The sequence below is a fragment of the Larimichthys crocea genome, chromosome II, assembly GCF_000972845.2.
Source record: "Larimichthys crocea isolate SSNF chromosome II, L_crocea_2.0, whole genome shotgun sequence".
Taxonomy (NCBI): domain Eukaryota; kingdom Metazoa; phylum Chordata; class Actinopteri; family Sciaenidae; genus Larimichthys; species Larimichthys crocea.
Window position 1 is genome coordinate 10,696,650 of NC_040012.1, and position 15,348 is coordinate 10,711,997.

A 15,348-nucleotide genomic window follows, 5' to 3' on the forward strand; every position below is an offset into this window, starting at 1 on the left:
CAGCCATGAAGAGCATGTGAATATAGCAGCAAACCCCGAGAAATGCAAACACTTGACCCATTTTGGAGATTTGTCTCCGAGGGCCCACAACGCTATTTTCAATCTAATTGTGATTCCTGTTACGATTCCACCATTGTGGTGCTGCCTATTAGTACTGATCATATTTGTCTGCATTTTTTTAAGCACAGTGTGTTTGACTGCAGAGCTCTCTGTCTGCTCAGGTGAGGCGATTACCATATGGGGTGGGGGGGTGGTTTGCCTGTATGTCGCCATATTAAAAAGAAAGCGGAGTACTATATGAGAGAGGGACGAGGGCAAATATTACAAGGAGGTGACACGTAAAAGGGTACAGACCGTCGCTGCAGGGCTTGTTTGGAGCCCGTTTATGAGTCATGGGCTATTAATCGTATTGTTTACAGTATTGTAGCAGCTACTGGCTTCTAGCAGCCCGAGGAAAAGACACAGAGACGAAACAGGCTCTCCTTTCAGGCTGGGGCTGCGGTAAACACACACGGGGAGAACGCACAATATGGATGTCCGAGAAAATCCTTTTGCGAACATGTTACTACTAGTTATAACAGTGCTTTCAATTTACTGGCAACTGTAAAACTTAACAACTAGGTCTAATTTATGAGGAAATGCCCAAAGACTCTGTAGCGGTGTGTGTGTGTGTGTGTGTGTGTGTGTGTGTGTGTGTGTGTGAGTAATGAACAAGGTGAAATATAGTAAAGCCCCAGTCCTGCACCCCTGTTGGTAGAGTTGATTTGTCTCTGTATTTGGGACTCCAAGTTGAAAGATTCATCTGTCACCCGCGGGGTTCTTCCTATGTGTCTTCCTCAATCTTCTTTCCCCCGCGGGAAGACCCACCCACGCTCTTAAAAACACCCAGGCACATAACACACACTACACACACCAGGAACTCTGACGCACTCTGTGCTTGAACCCAAAAAGGTAGCCCTCGATGACAAAAGCTTAAATTGCTCACAAAGAGAAAGCGTAACAGAACACAAAGATTTTTTTCCCCCCTATTTTTACATTTACTGTTCTATTGTAAAAGTCTCGATGAGAAATTATAGATTACAATTGTTTAAGCAACGAACGCCAGAACACTCTGTGACGAGGTGAGAGAGCGGACCTACTATCAGGAAGCAATAATAACATCAATAATTAACTAGAGGGGGTTCATATCATCCTTCATCCAAGGGGCTTCCGATCGACTTCCAACTCCAAGCACTTCTTCATGACAGTCATCGAAGCTACGTTTAAGAAATATGATTCTATGGCAGGAATTCCTCTAAGCGCTCAATCGAAACAACTGCCTCTCCACTAAAAACACACCAGACAAGGTACTCTCACTTCAACCAAGGGAGAGATTTTCGAGGGCTTTAGGACTTGTGGACTGTCTCCCCGATATTGCAGGAGCTCGAGTGTGAAATAAAAGTAAATGGGCAGACTGGAGAAGGCGACATATATCTTCGTTTCTCTGAAGGCGAGGGGACAGAGCGTGGACCGCAGCAAGCAACGCACACACACGCATGCACACACACACACACACACACACACACACACCACAACAGCAGCCCTGATACAGAAAATTCTGTACTCCAGCACTTTTTCGCCACTTAATCAATGAGTCTTACAGCAGAGCGCCTTTCTGCTCCTTTACATTCTGAATCCTGGTTTACATATACACATTACACACTCATTGCATTTTAATATTTATAATGAAAGCAATTTTCTCCCAGTCTGTGAGCTTCCCTAAATAAGTTTACTATTATTCATTAAAGTTTAAAAGCTGTGTGATAAAAAGACACAAAAGTAGCCTTGTAATATTTTTCCCCCTCTCTCTTGACTACAAAGTCAAACCAGGACTGCTGACCGTACAGACAGCTTTGTGTGCTCTGTGTGTGAGCTTGTATTTATTTCCCGTCATCTCTTGGGTATAATTTGAAAAAGATATAACGTGTGAATTAATCAGACAGACCTACAGTATGTCCATATAATTACATTTAATTAAAGAATTTCAGGGATCATCAACTCTGGAACGACCTGCCGAAGGGGATCGAGCAAGCTAGTTCTGTATCTTTTTAAATTATTGTAGGCTGTAATTATTTCACACTCTGCGTCTTTCTGCACTTTTGCTGCTGTTCATACTTTGTCTTTAATTGTTTATTTTATTTCTGTCTGGTCAATACATTTTCTTTACATTTTTTAAGTGCTATGTGACTGGTTTCTGAAAAGTTCTAAATTAATATTTAGAGAAATTACTTTTTTCTCGACACATTTCAAAGGAGATTAACCCGTTGACAATCGATTTTAGCCGTGATAAGCAACGTTTTCTGTTTTCATATAGTTCTTCTTAATGTCTAAGTCAATCTGCAAATCGATTGATCAGTGTACCACACAGGAAACAGGCGCTGGCTTTAGACAATCTATTCTGCAGTGTGCCAGAGGTGGAGGGCTGACTCTGGCCAGGCCTGTGGCAGGTGGCAGGAGCCCTATGACCTCAATTCCATTTGTCCTCATGCCAAAGAAATGAATGCCAGTGAAGGGGAGTGACATTTAGCCTGCGATAACCACGCTCATGCGCAAAACATGCACATAAACGTGCTCAGAACGGGAAGAAACTTTTCTAGAAAAAAAAAATAATAATCGCTTTGAGTCTATAATACTAACTCCGTAATGTCAGTGCCCATCACCTAAAAAGGCCCTGGATGATACAACTTGATACACACAGCCGTCTCACTGAGTCATCTTTAACACGCTCATGGTTAAGAGACAAGAATAAAAGCGGAAGAGTGCAGCAGCAAACTGCTAGAGCTGGAATTAGCTACGGCCAAGGACAAGGCGAACTGCTGCTGCTGCTGCACGCACAGGCCACTTCAGGCCAGCCTCTGCTCACAACACACGATGACGGACCAGCATAACGGTAAAAAAGAAACAACAAATGAACTTCAAGGGCTATTAGCTACAATAAGAAAAAAAAAGGCAACGCAAGACAGATGCTTTCAAGGCCTCAAAGGTAGTCTAATGTCAATTTGAGACCATACCATCTGTTGGGGAGATGGATGAAGCCTATAAGCTTGCTTCAAACTTCAATCAATGTCAAACTAAATTGAGATACCAAAGTAATTTTTTTTTCCCCAGCAGGATAAAATGTGATCAGCGTGGTGGTGGAATTTGTGGCTCTGGACTACTTTTAAAATTTAAGTGAAATCTGTGGAAGAATTTCAAATATCCACATAAAGTGGTGAATTTATTTGAGATTTTTAAGGGGAAACGTCGCTCAAGACTGCAGCAGTGTCTTACATTAAGAAGAAAAAAAAAAGATAAGTCTGTGACTTTGATCTATAGGTTTTGCATATTTTCCTCCCATTCTTAAGTGCCATGCTGTTATAAAGCTCTGAAGCCTCAACAGAATCCTCCGCGAGTTAATCAAAATTTTGTATTTGTTAAATGTCAGTGATTGGACTTTGTCTGCCTCCTAGTTTAGACCTGTAGGTGGTGAGCCCAAATCTTTCATTCCAGCAGAGGATGATTAAGAAACGGATTAGTAGTAAGAGATAAGTAATTCTGCCATGGCCTCTGGCTGCTAAGAGGAAAAACATATAGTGGTTGCAGTTTAGAGTCATATTTTATTTGATCATAATAATGCTCCAATCTTTTTTTTTTTCTTGTGTTAAAGCTGTTTTGTTTGTGCTGAGGTAAATATTCAGTATGCATCAGTTATTATTCAATACTCAAGATGCACATTTCCAGTTAAGGATTTTTGTGCATCAATGCATCTCTACCCACACGTATCATCTATGAGAAATATATATGTCTTTTAAGATGTGAATTTAGTTCAGCATGGCTGTATCTAATCTAGACTTCACTAAAAGTATTAAGCAGACGTTTATTGAGATCCCAAAGATACTGTTTCCACAGATTCCGCTTAAACAAACTCTGGCACCTCATAGACAAACAGATATGACAGATCAGGGCGATGTCTCATACCTGGGGTTTCCTCGCAGGGCAGCATGATGCAAGGCATTGAACCCGTTATTGTTGGTGATGGTGACATCAGCGCCGGCCTCCAGCAGCACAGACAGCATGTCATCTCTCTTCTTGCTTATAGCATCATGCAGGGGTGTGTCCCCCTCCGAATCCTAAAAAGGAGGACCTTGTGTTATTTACTACTCTGTGATTCAAACCCTGTCCTCCATACCTCCAAATATGTAGTGGGCAATAATCGATGAATATAATATAAATCAGAACTGATCTTGACAGTGTATATGCTTGTTTCCTGTATTACCTTTCTGAAATGTCACAAAGAATTATTTCTCAATGGATAAATAAGTCATTGTGATAGATACCTGGAGGCTGGGGTGGCAGCCAAAGTCCAGCAGGGTTTTGACCACCTGCAAATGGCCCTTGTTGACAGCTATGTGTAACGGAGTCTGCCTTCTCTTGTTCCTGGCGTTCAAGTCAGCACCGCCCCTCTGCAGCACCTCAATGACAGAGCCCTCATCACCAAAGGCTGCGTGGTGCACTGCCCGGTCTCCATCTTTGTCCTGAGTACAGAGACACACCCATATAATGACTCAGTGTTATGTCTGTGAGTGGATTTTTTATTTATTTTTTTACTCACGTGGGCTAAAATGCATTTAAAATAAGGAAGAATATAGATGAGAGGATTTATTTAATTAGACAAACCTCGGCTTCCAAGTCCACGTTGTGTTTGAGCAGCAGCTTTAGGACATCCACGTGACCGTTCTGACTTGCTGCCTGCATAGCAGTGTGTCCAGCGCACTGCCCGTTCACCTGTAAACACATCCAAGACTTAATGTGAGAATTATGGACGTGTGTCAATGTCGTGTTTCACGTTTAGACGTCGCATCTACCGAATTACACGTTCACCTGACGGGCTAAGCGATAGTCGAGGGTGTGTTTAAGCGTTTGTATGAGTGTACGTGCATGAACGGCTGGGTGTGCATGTTTCATCACCAACTGCAGTACTGCAAAAACTCAGAGCATAAATATTAATGTGGACTCCTTTGGGAGTCTCGAGACGTCTCTTGTCCTGGCAGGCGGATCACTTGGCCAAGCTCAGTGTGCTCAGCTTTAAGCAAATAATTCCACTGAAAGGCAGTAGGGCATCTGGCCAGCCTTCACCACTGACACACACATACGCACACACACACAAGCACACTCATTCACTCTCTCTTGCTCTGTGAGTGAAGACAGTATTGCAGACTTGATGTAACCAGTTCTCATAACCTACGCAGGGCACGGACTTCTGTCCTGTGGCAAATGGGTGTTTTCCCTGGCCTCTAGCCTGTGTCAGAGCACAATCTGCAACCATATGGGGTTTGTCGATCTCAGCTTGATTCTAAGAGTGAATCAGGTCCGTGCTGCAGTGCACACCAATGCTCCTCGTGCCTCCTCTGGGCCCAGCCTTAATGCCTTTCAGATTGAGAGAGGTGCAGGAGTGGGAGGATCTGAGCCCTTTCCTACGGGACTCTCAGCCTCCTCAATAAACTGATAGCAGTGCAGAGCACAGTCAGGGGTATTCCACCTCAATTATCAATGTATTCAGCTCATTTGCATCTACTTAACTGCAATATCACTTTGTGTTCATCAAAAATAGTCGAAATCACACCGAAAATTACTTTAAAAGGAAATACTGTGTGTTGAGCACTTACATCCACATCAGGTCTCTTAAGGATGTCCTCCACCTTGGCAAGGTCTCCATTGGCCGCTGCCTTCACTAGCTCCTCGTTGATGTCTCCGGACTCTTGTGTCTCAAATAGTTTCTTCAGCAACTGAGACAGACGCTCTGGCCAAACGGAGAGAAAACATCAGAAACTGATTGCGTGTAGATGTCAGAGAACAGGCAGCACTGAGGACAAAGAACTAAGACAACACTCTTTTTATGTCAGTGGTGCATGTTTATACATACCTCCGGAAGCGTTGCTGACAGCAGAGCCCGACGGGGCAATCTTTGTGACAGCGGCGGGATTGTACGTCCAAGAAGTTCCACAAACCTCGACCTTCAGGTCACTGTCGGAGTAGATCTGCTGCACGCGGCCCACCTTGCCTAGAGTCTGTTGATAAATGTTGCGACAAATTCATTAGTATATGAAGGGCTGTTGTCTTTGGGCTATGTTCTGTGTAACAGAGCCTGTAAGTGGCAGTGGAAAGATGGAGGGAGATGGTTAGAAAGAGCAAAAACAGAGGGTGGAGGAAAGGATAAAGAGGAGACAATACAAACAAAGCAATTGTCCTAGACAGTTGCAAAAATAAAGCTTGTGGCAAATATAAAAACTACATTACAGATTTAGGGTGTTTTCTCATTATTCAGAGGACATGTACTTGCACGAGAAAGAAGATGGATATAAAAGAAAAAGACCCTTCTGCTGGCTACGCTATTCTTCATCTATACAGGCAATACAGAGAGGAGAGAGCAAAATGCTTTCCAATTTTGAATCATATCATCTCAGCCCTGGCTAGATGAGAAAGAGGCACTTTGAGTCTGTCGAGTCGGGTCTGGGGCTGTCCTGGAGGATGCCATCAATAATGGGGACTGCTGCAGTAGAAGCAGCAGCGGGCGGCAAACAGCCGTGGTCAGTGATCAAAGCTACAACCCATCTCAGGGTTTTAAGGCTCATTAGCTGCTGAGGGGGGCCAGTTTTGGCAGGGACAAGTGGCATATTGGAGTAGACTGGCGTTACATAACCTAAGGCGTGCTGGGCAGCAATGAATAAAGTTCATAATAAGCAAAGAATAAAGTCAGCGTTGAGACAGAAAAAAGATAAATAAAATGTCAGCAACGTAGCCGTAGACTGATTTGAGGGGTGGAAGCGTGTCTTTGTATTGTAAACACTAACGTTTCTTTAAAGAAAATGAGATACTGGCAGTATGTGAGAACAACAGCAGAAAATTACACAGTTTGATGAATCAAGACTAATTTATAGAACTTTCTGGCACTGTGATGAAGTCTGTCAAAAATCAAGATTTGATTTAAAAAAAGAGATTATAAAATTATCTGGTGCCAAAAGCTCTGATTTGCTCAGATAACACAGATTTTTCCTGTCAAGTTTAATGAAACCATCCACTGAAGTGCGGTTTAGACTTCAAGATGTTTTGTCAGACAGCTTTATCTACAGTGGGATAATTTCATTTCAACACAACACACATTTCTAAAATGACTCTGCAGTTTTTAAACATAAAACCCATCATGCTGTTGACATAGTTCTGCTGAAATTTCAGATGTGTTCGTTAGCACAAAACTCCCAGTGACATTTAAATAAAAGGGTGAAGTGTGGTTCAATCTGCACAAATAATTGCGGACATCTTTCAGATTCTCACCGGGAGCATCGCCTCAGCCCACTCTCCGTGGCCTCTTTGTAACAGCTTGATGCGGTCGATGTCATAGCAAATCTGGACCAGGTCTCCCACTAGGAACTGGGAAGTGCCTCCCTCTGCCCCAGCTGCTACTTCACCGCTGCGCACTACATTAGCCTTTGTCAGCACTGCTGGGTTGAATGTCCATCTGAGGATACAGAAATTAAGTAAGGCGTTCAAACTACTCGGACTAATTCACTTACAATTCACAAGATACGACATCTGACCACGGATAGATTCGGAGCAGTCACGTGGAATATTTGAGGATTTATAACTATGATTGAGTTATAAAAATGAAAGAATGTTGAACATTGTTTTAAAAAATGCCTTTGATCAATGTCAGACAGAGTAGTTTGACAACATTTTTATGAATACTAGAGGCAAGCCGCTTTTTATGACACATTTTACTGCAAACTGACCACTATTTTTAAGAGAGTCTCTTCTCTCAAGTGTTAAAAACCACAATTTCATCTTATGATGAAAAATGTACCGAGAAGTGCTTGGCAGCTTTTGACTGGACTGAACTCAATACAAGGAAAACTATGCTGAAAAAAACGATGGTCCCACTCACTAGCAGACAATAAATCTGAGATCTGAGCCGGTCCATTTACAGACTCACCTGTTCCCACTAGGGTACTGAACGACAATATCATGATCTTCATCGATGCCGCATACTGTGCCGGTGGTGGTGAGCGTCTCAAACATGCCATCAGTCCACCCACCGTGGCCATGTTGGAGGGACTGAACAATCTCTAGGTCTAAATCGATGTTGACCAGGTCACCAATCTGGAGACCGCCAGGATTTCTGTTGCCATTCTGCTCACCTGGGAGACAGAGGTGAAGTCAGCTCTATTAACAGTGACAGTGGCTACTCAAAGTGTATCATAAACAGTGTTCATTTTGAATGTGCAAGTGATTTTAAACAGAGACAAAGAGGAAAAGATATTTTAGCAAATAGTACTCCAAAACTGTAAGTATTTATGTGGTAACAAGAAGAAAAAGCAGGAACTTCACATCAGCAGTGCTGCCATCTATGTATAATGATTATCAAACCTAATGAGGGACTTCCGCTGCAGTGAGACAATTCATTCCAGGAAGTCTTGGAATACTGTAACTGCATGATCAGAGCCTGTACCCGGTTTTGGCAGCCAAGGGACTATGTAGTGCAGCCATCTAGTGGCCAAACACAACTAACTACAAGTGAAACTATCCTAATGCCCTTGAATTCACTGCACCAGAACGATAGGTGAGAGAATTGGTGCAATAATGACGGCGGACACACATCAGTGACTTACTTACCTAAAACGGGACAGTGGTCTCTGTAAAAAGAGCCCCCTTTGGCATCCTGGACACATTTCAGATCCGACTGAGAGAGAAAAGAGGGAAGGGGTTAGATAATTACCCAGGGTAATTCCATTAGTGGAGGGGCATGATGATCATGAATAATGAAGCTGAGAATTTATACACTTAAAGCTGTAGTGTCAGTGTAGTTTGTCTGGAAAACCAACAATATCGGTGCCCTGAGGGTGAGTCAGGACAATGAAACACTACATTGCTACAGAGGGAAGGCATCATATCATTTGTGATGACTCAGATGCGCAGCCACTGTGGCAGAGTTAGAGGGCAGAGATGATTGTGAGGCAGAGCAAACATTCCTCTGAACTGATGGAAACACTTAAGTCCTGACTACAACAAGTCCCAACAACTTGGTAATAACTCAAGTCCCACTATATGTAGCCAGGAGGGCACTTTTGATCTTACGATGCTTTGTGCACAAAGCAGCCATTACAAAACATGAAACGGCATCGCTGCATTTGAAACACACGCCACTAATCTGCAGTCCCTTTGTAACCGTTTACCAGGATTTGATCACTGTCTTAATAACAAACAAAGCCGGAATAAAACTGTCAAACTGGGAGGTCTAATCCATGACCGACTTAATCCAGAGGCAGATGCCATCGACCTACCTATTATTCCATTAGAATAACAAAGGACAAATCTGTTCTGAAACAGCGAAACCCGATTGGCCTCTTTTGAAAAAAGGCAAGGGCTGTCTCCACCAATGAGGAGGATGCTTTTCATTTGAGACGCGTGTGTAGCTGCTCCCGCAACAACCCCAAGAGAGTGTCCCCCCTCCTCTAAGGTTGACCTCCATGTTCACTCTCTTTCCCCCTAAAAAGCAGAAAGAACAGCTTGCCTTTATCATGCAGATACCTTCCCCTTCCAGCTGCCTGTACAATGGCGCTTTACTCATGCTGGCTGCGTGGCTCTGACAAAGGCCTGGCAGCAATAGAAAGAGCCTCGGCCCTGCGGTCAAACACAAAAGCCACCTGACAGCTGATCTTTTGTGAGACTCAGTGTGTGTGTGAGTGAGTGACTGAGCGTGAGGGGGGTCAGGCTGGAAGTTTGCTCACCATTCCCTCAAAGCCAACTCGGTACAGGTTCTTGGCCCCATTGTCCCACAGTACGTAGGCAGCGCTGTGAGGGCTGGCTGCACTCCAGTCCTGGATCTCTGTCACCTGTGGAGGAGAAGCAGGGACGAGATGAGAAAGACAGAAAAGGACACACTGAAAGCATTGAAAGGATGTTTTGTGTTTTAAATCAGAATTTCACGAACATTTCTAGCGTGAAAAGGGTTTTGACTGGCAGCATATGAATGCTGTCTAAGGAAATATTGTCCAGGATGGGATACTTTTTCTTACTGGGAGGTTTCAAGCAGATGTTTTTCATCTGAAAACCCTTATAATGATAGAAAATATGATACTTTATTGATCCCTGTAGGGAAGTTATCTTTTCAAATTGAAGGTCAGAGTGAAGGTTGAGCTACAGAACAGAAACCCTGAGGCCAAGTATTCAGTGTTGAGCTCAAGACAATGAATTGTCTACAGTCTGCTGACACAAAAAGCTGAACTTGGACTCCTTTAGTTAAAGAGTCCAATACCATTTAGTCATGTACAAGGTACCAATTTACACTCTCAGGCTCACAGTTTCAGTTTTATGTACCACTTCTATCTAACATGGTGATATATTGTGCATGCGACAGAAGGAAGCAAAGTAGTTGGCAAGCTGATGTAGTAAATCTATAAATGGTTGTGTCAGATGCTCTGTAAGTTGCATATTCACAGTGTTGTGACTCCAAAGAAAATTGAATTCATCAACTACTGAGAAATATCAGGACTGGGAGTCATCAAGAATAAATATGATTAGGCTTTGATTCTTGAGGTAGCAATTAGGTTTTGTTTTAATTCTCCCTGCATCGCAATTTTACGGTCAATACTAAACCTTTCATCGTTTTATTTTGTTTCACCAGTTGGGAACGGTTGTAAAATCTCAGAGAATGTTTTAATTTAAACTTTTGCAACCATTACTGTATTTGTTTGCAAAGAAAAAACAAGACACAAGACAAAGGCGGGCCTAGAGACAGAGCCTGCGGGAAGTGCTGTACATCAGCGCAAGCAACTTTTGACACAGGGACTTCAATCCAAAGATGATACTACAGGTTTAAGAAGACCTTTCCACTGATTGAAAGGGAATTAGCTGCAGTTAATAAGTTATTATTACTAAGTCTGGCTACAAATGGTTAGCTGCCTCATTGCTGATGAATGCAGGAAGGTTCAAAACATCCGTATGGTTTCCATAAATTAGAATTACGGGGTGGTTTGGATATTTGCTCTTTGTTCTGGCGTTTTTATTAAAATATCTATCTGTCATCAACATAAGCTTTCAGAAGAGGGGTTAGTGTTTATTGCAATAGTGGTTGTCTCTTCATTGTTTAGCTATTTGGAACATACCGACAGACTGTCTGTGATTTTTGCCCTCAACAGTTCCTGCCTCCCACTGTTTCTACAGAACTTTGAAGTGCTGGTAGCACTCCTTTCATTACAGAAACCCAAAGATGACTGAATAAATTAAAATCACTGACCCTCTTCCCACAAAGATACAAAAGCAACAAAAACAAAATCGACAGAGGAAAGCTAAAGAAAAGGACTAAAAGCTGCTCTCCTGACTCTCCTCAGTGAGGTGAGTTGGTAATGTAATGTGTTAATGTCTTCTCCCATTTGCTACACTGAACTCCTCAACTTAAATTAAAAATATTAAGACCCACTCGTCCAGCATCAAAGTGATCAAAATCACCAAGGCTTTTTCAGGCTCGTCTCCAGTTAGCCCTTGTTGTATTACATTAAGACTAATACTCAGCTTTTGTAAGGAGAACAAGCTCATAGCTTTTGGCTAAAAAATTTGTCAAGGGCGCTGTAAGCCGTGAGAAAAGTGGCCATAAATATGCAATGAGTTATGAATGGGCGGCCGCAAAGTCAATTCAGATTTGGAAGATAAAGTTGCTACTGTCACATGACACAATTCTCTCTCTATCACATGCAGCGCAACGCTTTCATCACATCGAGAAAGTGTCAAGAGAAGAGCTATAATGGAGTAAATGAATTCTTTAATTAAAAGCTGTGCCTTAAGTAAATACAGAAATCAAATCGTTAAATTATTTTCAGGCCCCTTACAGAGGTAATTGATTAATGGGCCTTAGGAGGTAATATTCATGCTAAACTAATGGAACATCTAAGCTGCAGGACATGCAATAGCAGTTTTCTGGAGAGCATATTGCTTACAGCATCATAAAACAGTAATGAGATATGCCATTAAATAACACAGCAAAATGAAGTCTTAAATTGCCTGGAGGGACTCTTAAATTGAATACTCTGGGGTCTGGACCAGAGTCAAAATACAAGCACTTTACAGCACATTTACAGCATAAATCTAAATAGACTGTGCTAAACAAATGCAACCTCATCAGACATTGTATTACTTTCTAATGATGTATTTAAGCCTGGAATAACCTGCAGCGAGGAAGTCTGTTTATAGTCTCAGTAAAGATAGAAAGGAATCAGCAGAATGAAACCGAGGAATAAAAAGGTGCTCCGTGACATATTCAAGTAGTCCGTACTTCATATTATCATTTCAATACTAATTATGCTGTGATACTTTTCCAACATATTGCGCAGTTTTTGAAAATCCTTGAAGAGGCCAACCGCTTGTCAGCATAACATTTACGAAGGATTCAACACCGGCCTATATTTTTGACAAAAGCTGCTGAAGTTTAACAACAAGGATCATTTATAATTCTTCACTTGTGGATAATTATGCTGAATCTTCCTCTCAAATGTCACTGTGTGTTTTTTATTTGTAGTGGCAGAAACCACAAGAAAAGAACATACTGAATGATACATACACTGAATTGTCAGTGTCCAGCTACAGGTGGCTGATAAGTATAGTGATACAATACAAGATATCGATTTTGTTTATTGTACTATGCATTACAACGGATTAAAAAATAAAAGGATATCATTTTCCTGAACTGAAAAAAAGGCTGCACAGATATTATATAGTCTTTACTATTTTAGGCAGCCGTAACTTTGACTACAACATGCCGTGCACCTCGCTAAGTACCACTGGACTATTCTCGTTTGCCTACAATGGTGTTCATGCTACAAACATGTTGAGTCAGCCAGTGCCCTTCCTGTTTTGGTTAAGGCTCCTGCATATTTCAAATCATCATATCCTGGGATGCGAGTTTGTTTTTTCCTCCCTTATATTGTTTAGGGAAAATCCTTGATTTTCTCGAATATGCAACCCCTTAAGGGTGGTCACGCTCCCTTCAGTGGCACACACACGTGGTTGTGATGGCCTCTGGCAGGCTCACAAGGCCAAGTTTGCCTGCATATTTTAGAGCTTCATCACTTAGCAGTTATGTTCATTCAGCAAGAAAAAATATATCTAGACACTCTTAAAAAACTACACTCTTGGCCTTTTCTCTTCTTCTTTACTTTAGCCTTATTCACTGCCAGACTTCATGGACTCTACGGTACTTTTCCTAGTTGGTCGCCTACCTTTCCTCTCCTTCCGTTGCCTCCATCTTGGTCTTCCCACTGCCAGTCCACTCCTCTCACCACCCGGCCACCAGTGAAGATCCCTCTGGCTGTGATTTTCTTTGACTTGCGACGTGATTCCAGAAGTACTCTGCTCAGATAAAAAAGGGAACAATTATTTTCATTCGGACTTAAGTTTAAATCACTGTCGTAGTGTTCAACAGTAGCTGCCTACACGGGTTTTGAATACATGTATTAATTTACTGTTTATTCAGTTACTAGCAAATATTCCCAGAAGAGGGGATGTCAGTGCCTCTCTCCTGCTACGCAGTGTCCTCAAACAGCCCTTTACCTGTGTGTCTACTGCTCTGGAGTCATGATGTAAATTATATTACTATTTCAGTTCTGTGTTGTAATGATCAGGTCAGTAATGATGTGTTGTGAGCAACCTGATCTTTTCAGTTCGTTGAAATCACAAACATTTCACAGCGGCCCGAGCATACAGATGAGGTTTCTCAAGGGCAGCATTTATTTTGACTTTCTACTGCTTTTTAAGCAGCTAAATTCAAGGAACAAATTGGGGGGCAGCAGGTGTCATGCTGTTACATTACGAATAACAATTGTGTACGATATTCACACCTTACTGCCAGTTCCTTCCCTTCTCATCCATACCTAACAATCCCGGGAATGGAAATGCACACAAAAAGGCAGTAGGTAAAGCAGTCGAAAGCAATTTTCTTTTACGTTTTAATATCGCTATAATACTGTGAGCTGCGGTTTAGACTCTGGCTTAGCCACAGGCCTAATGAAATGAAAAAAGAAAATAGCAAATAAAACATCCAGCTGAGCTCTAACCATCAAACAACAATGTGAGCCTTGATGCTAGACACGGCAGCTGGACAGTGCAGGTCTAACCAATGCAAACAGCTTGGGGCCTCTAACCACTCCCTCTTCAGCAGTTAGTGACAGAGTCTAATGTGGTGTAACAAAACACCCCACCACGCTGTCGGAGCAGTGCGAGCTGGGGAGACCTCCAGCACCCATTGTGCATTATGCAATGTCTGTCTCGGGGGAAATGAAGTCGTACTCAGATGAAAAGGCTGCCAGCTGTTGGGCCATGTGTTCATTTACTAAACTATGGTGTTTGGCTGAAATAGGCCTGAAATGGATGGAGCATCATCACAGTGCTGACAGTCTCTGCGATAACACAGTCGAGTGCAACTTGTGGAATTCAGCGAGTGTGCATGCTTGGTAACAGGTCCAAATAACGCGTTTAAAATCTTCTAAATCAGATCAGACACTGATTTGATTGCTTGTTTGTTTTATTGTAGAGTAAATCTGCCTTCAACAATTTGACTCAACCTTATCTGTACATGTATTACTTAGTAATAACACTTTTATTTTCCACACGAAAGAAACTTTCGGTCATTTTTTCCAGGACCTGAGGGTACATACACATACTCTCATGTTTAACACACACACTTTCACTAATATGGTGTCATACTGTTGTTTACTGTTTAGACTCCTATATTTATTTTATTGTATTCAATATACTTTGCTTAACTTTGCATATTGTTTATTTTTATACTTAGTTAGCTACATCTTTTCGATTTTATACTTTGACAATGGGCTGCTCCGGGACCAGGGAAACTAATTTCGTTCCATCCCATGTTTAACATGTGTTGAAATGACAAATAAACTCCTTGAATCCTTGATTCCACACACACCTTTTCTATTAGATTACCATGCCCCAGTTTGAAGTTTGCCCTAAACCGTAGCCGTCTTCACACCAAGGTGCATTTATTGCGAGGTACGTGCAGAAAGTGCTGCCTTCGTGTGGATGCTAGTTTTACACAGTGACATGAGCTTCCAGCGGCAAGTAAAGAGCAAAAGAGAAAACAAAAGGGCTCCCACTGTGATAATGAGTGACAGAATGACCCCAGGCAAATAGTGATAAATAAAGCAAGATGAAGCACAGGGGATTGCCGCAGGAGTGACTGAATAAAGTGAACACAGGGCTGTACATGTCTAGTGTTAGTCTTTGTTGTTACTAGTATTATTATCATCACATATTACATGACACACA

The 15,348-nt window shown here is 42.1% G+C and overlaps 1 protein-coding gene across 5 annotated transcripts in view; it reads right to left on the reverse strand.

Annotated features, from left to right (window-relative positions):
• Positions 1-15,348, reverse strand: part of mib1 (MIB E3 ubiquitin protein ligase 1) — a 53,020-nt gene that overhangs the window by 34,790 nt on the left and 2,882 nt on the right. For all 5 annotated transcript variants that reach the window (XM_027288427.1, XM_027288425.1, XM_027288423.1 and 2 more), the window contains exons 3-12: positions 13,284-13,413; positions 9,801-9,905; positions 8,686-8,752; positions 8,006-8,210; positions 7,351-7,534; positions 5,942-6,086; positions 5,685-5,818; positions 4,696-4,803; positions 4,356-4,553; positions 3,997-4,148 (exon numbers count right to left, since the gene is read on the reverse strand). In XM_027288427.1, the coding sequence (XP_027144228.1) occupies positions 3,997-4,148; positions 4,356-4,553; positions 4,696-4,803; positions 5,685-5,818; positions 5,942-6,086; positions 7,351-7,534; positions 8,006-8,210; positions 8,686-8,752; positions 9,801-9,905; positions 13,284-13,413 (1,428 nt within the window). The remainder of the gene's footprint in view (positions 1-3,996; positions 4,149-4,355; positions 4,554-4,695; positions 4,804-5,684; positions 5,819-5,941; positions 6,087-7,350; positions 7,535-8,005; positions 8,211-8,685; positions 8,753-9,800; positions 9,906-13,283; positions 13,414-15,348) is intronic.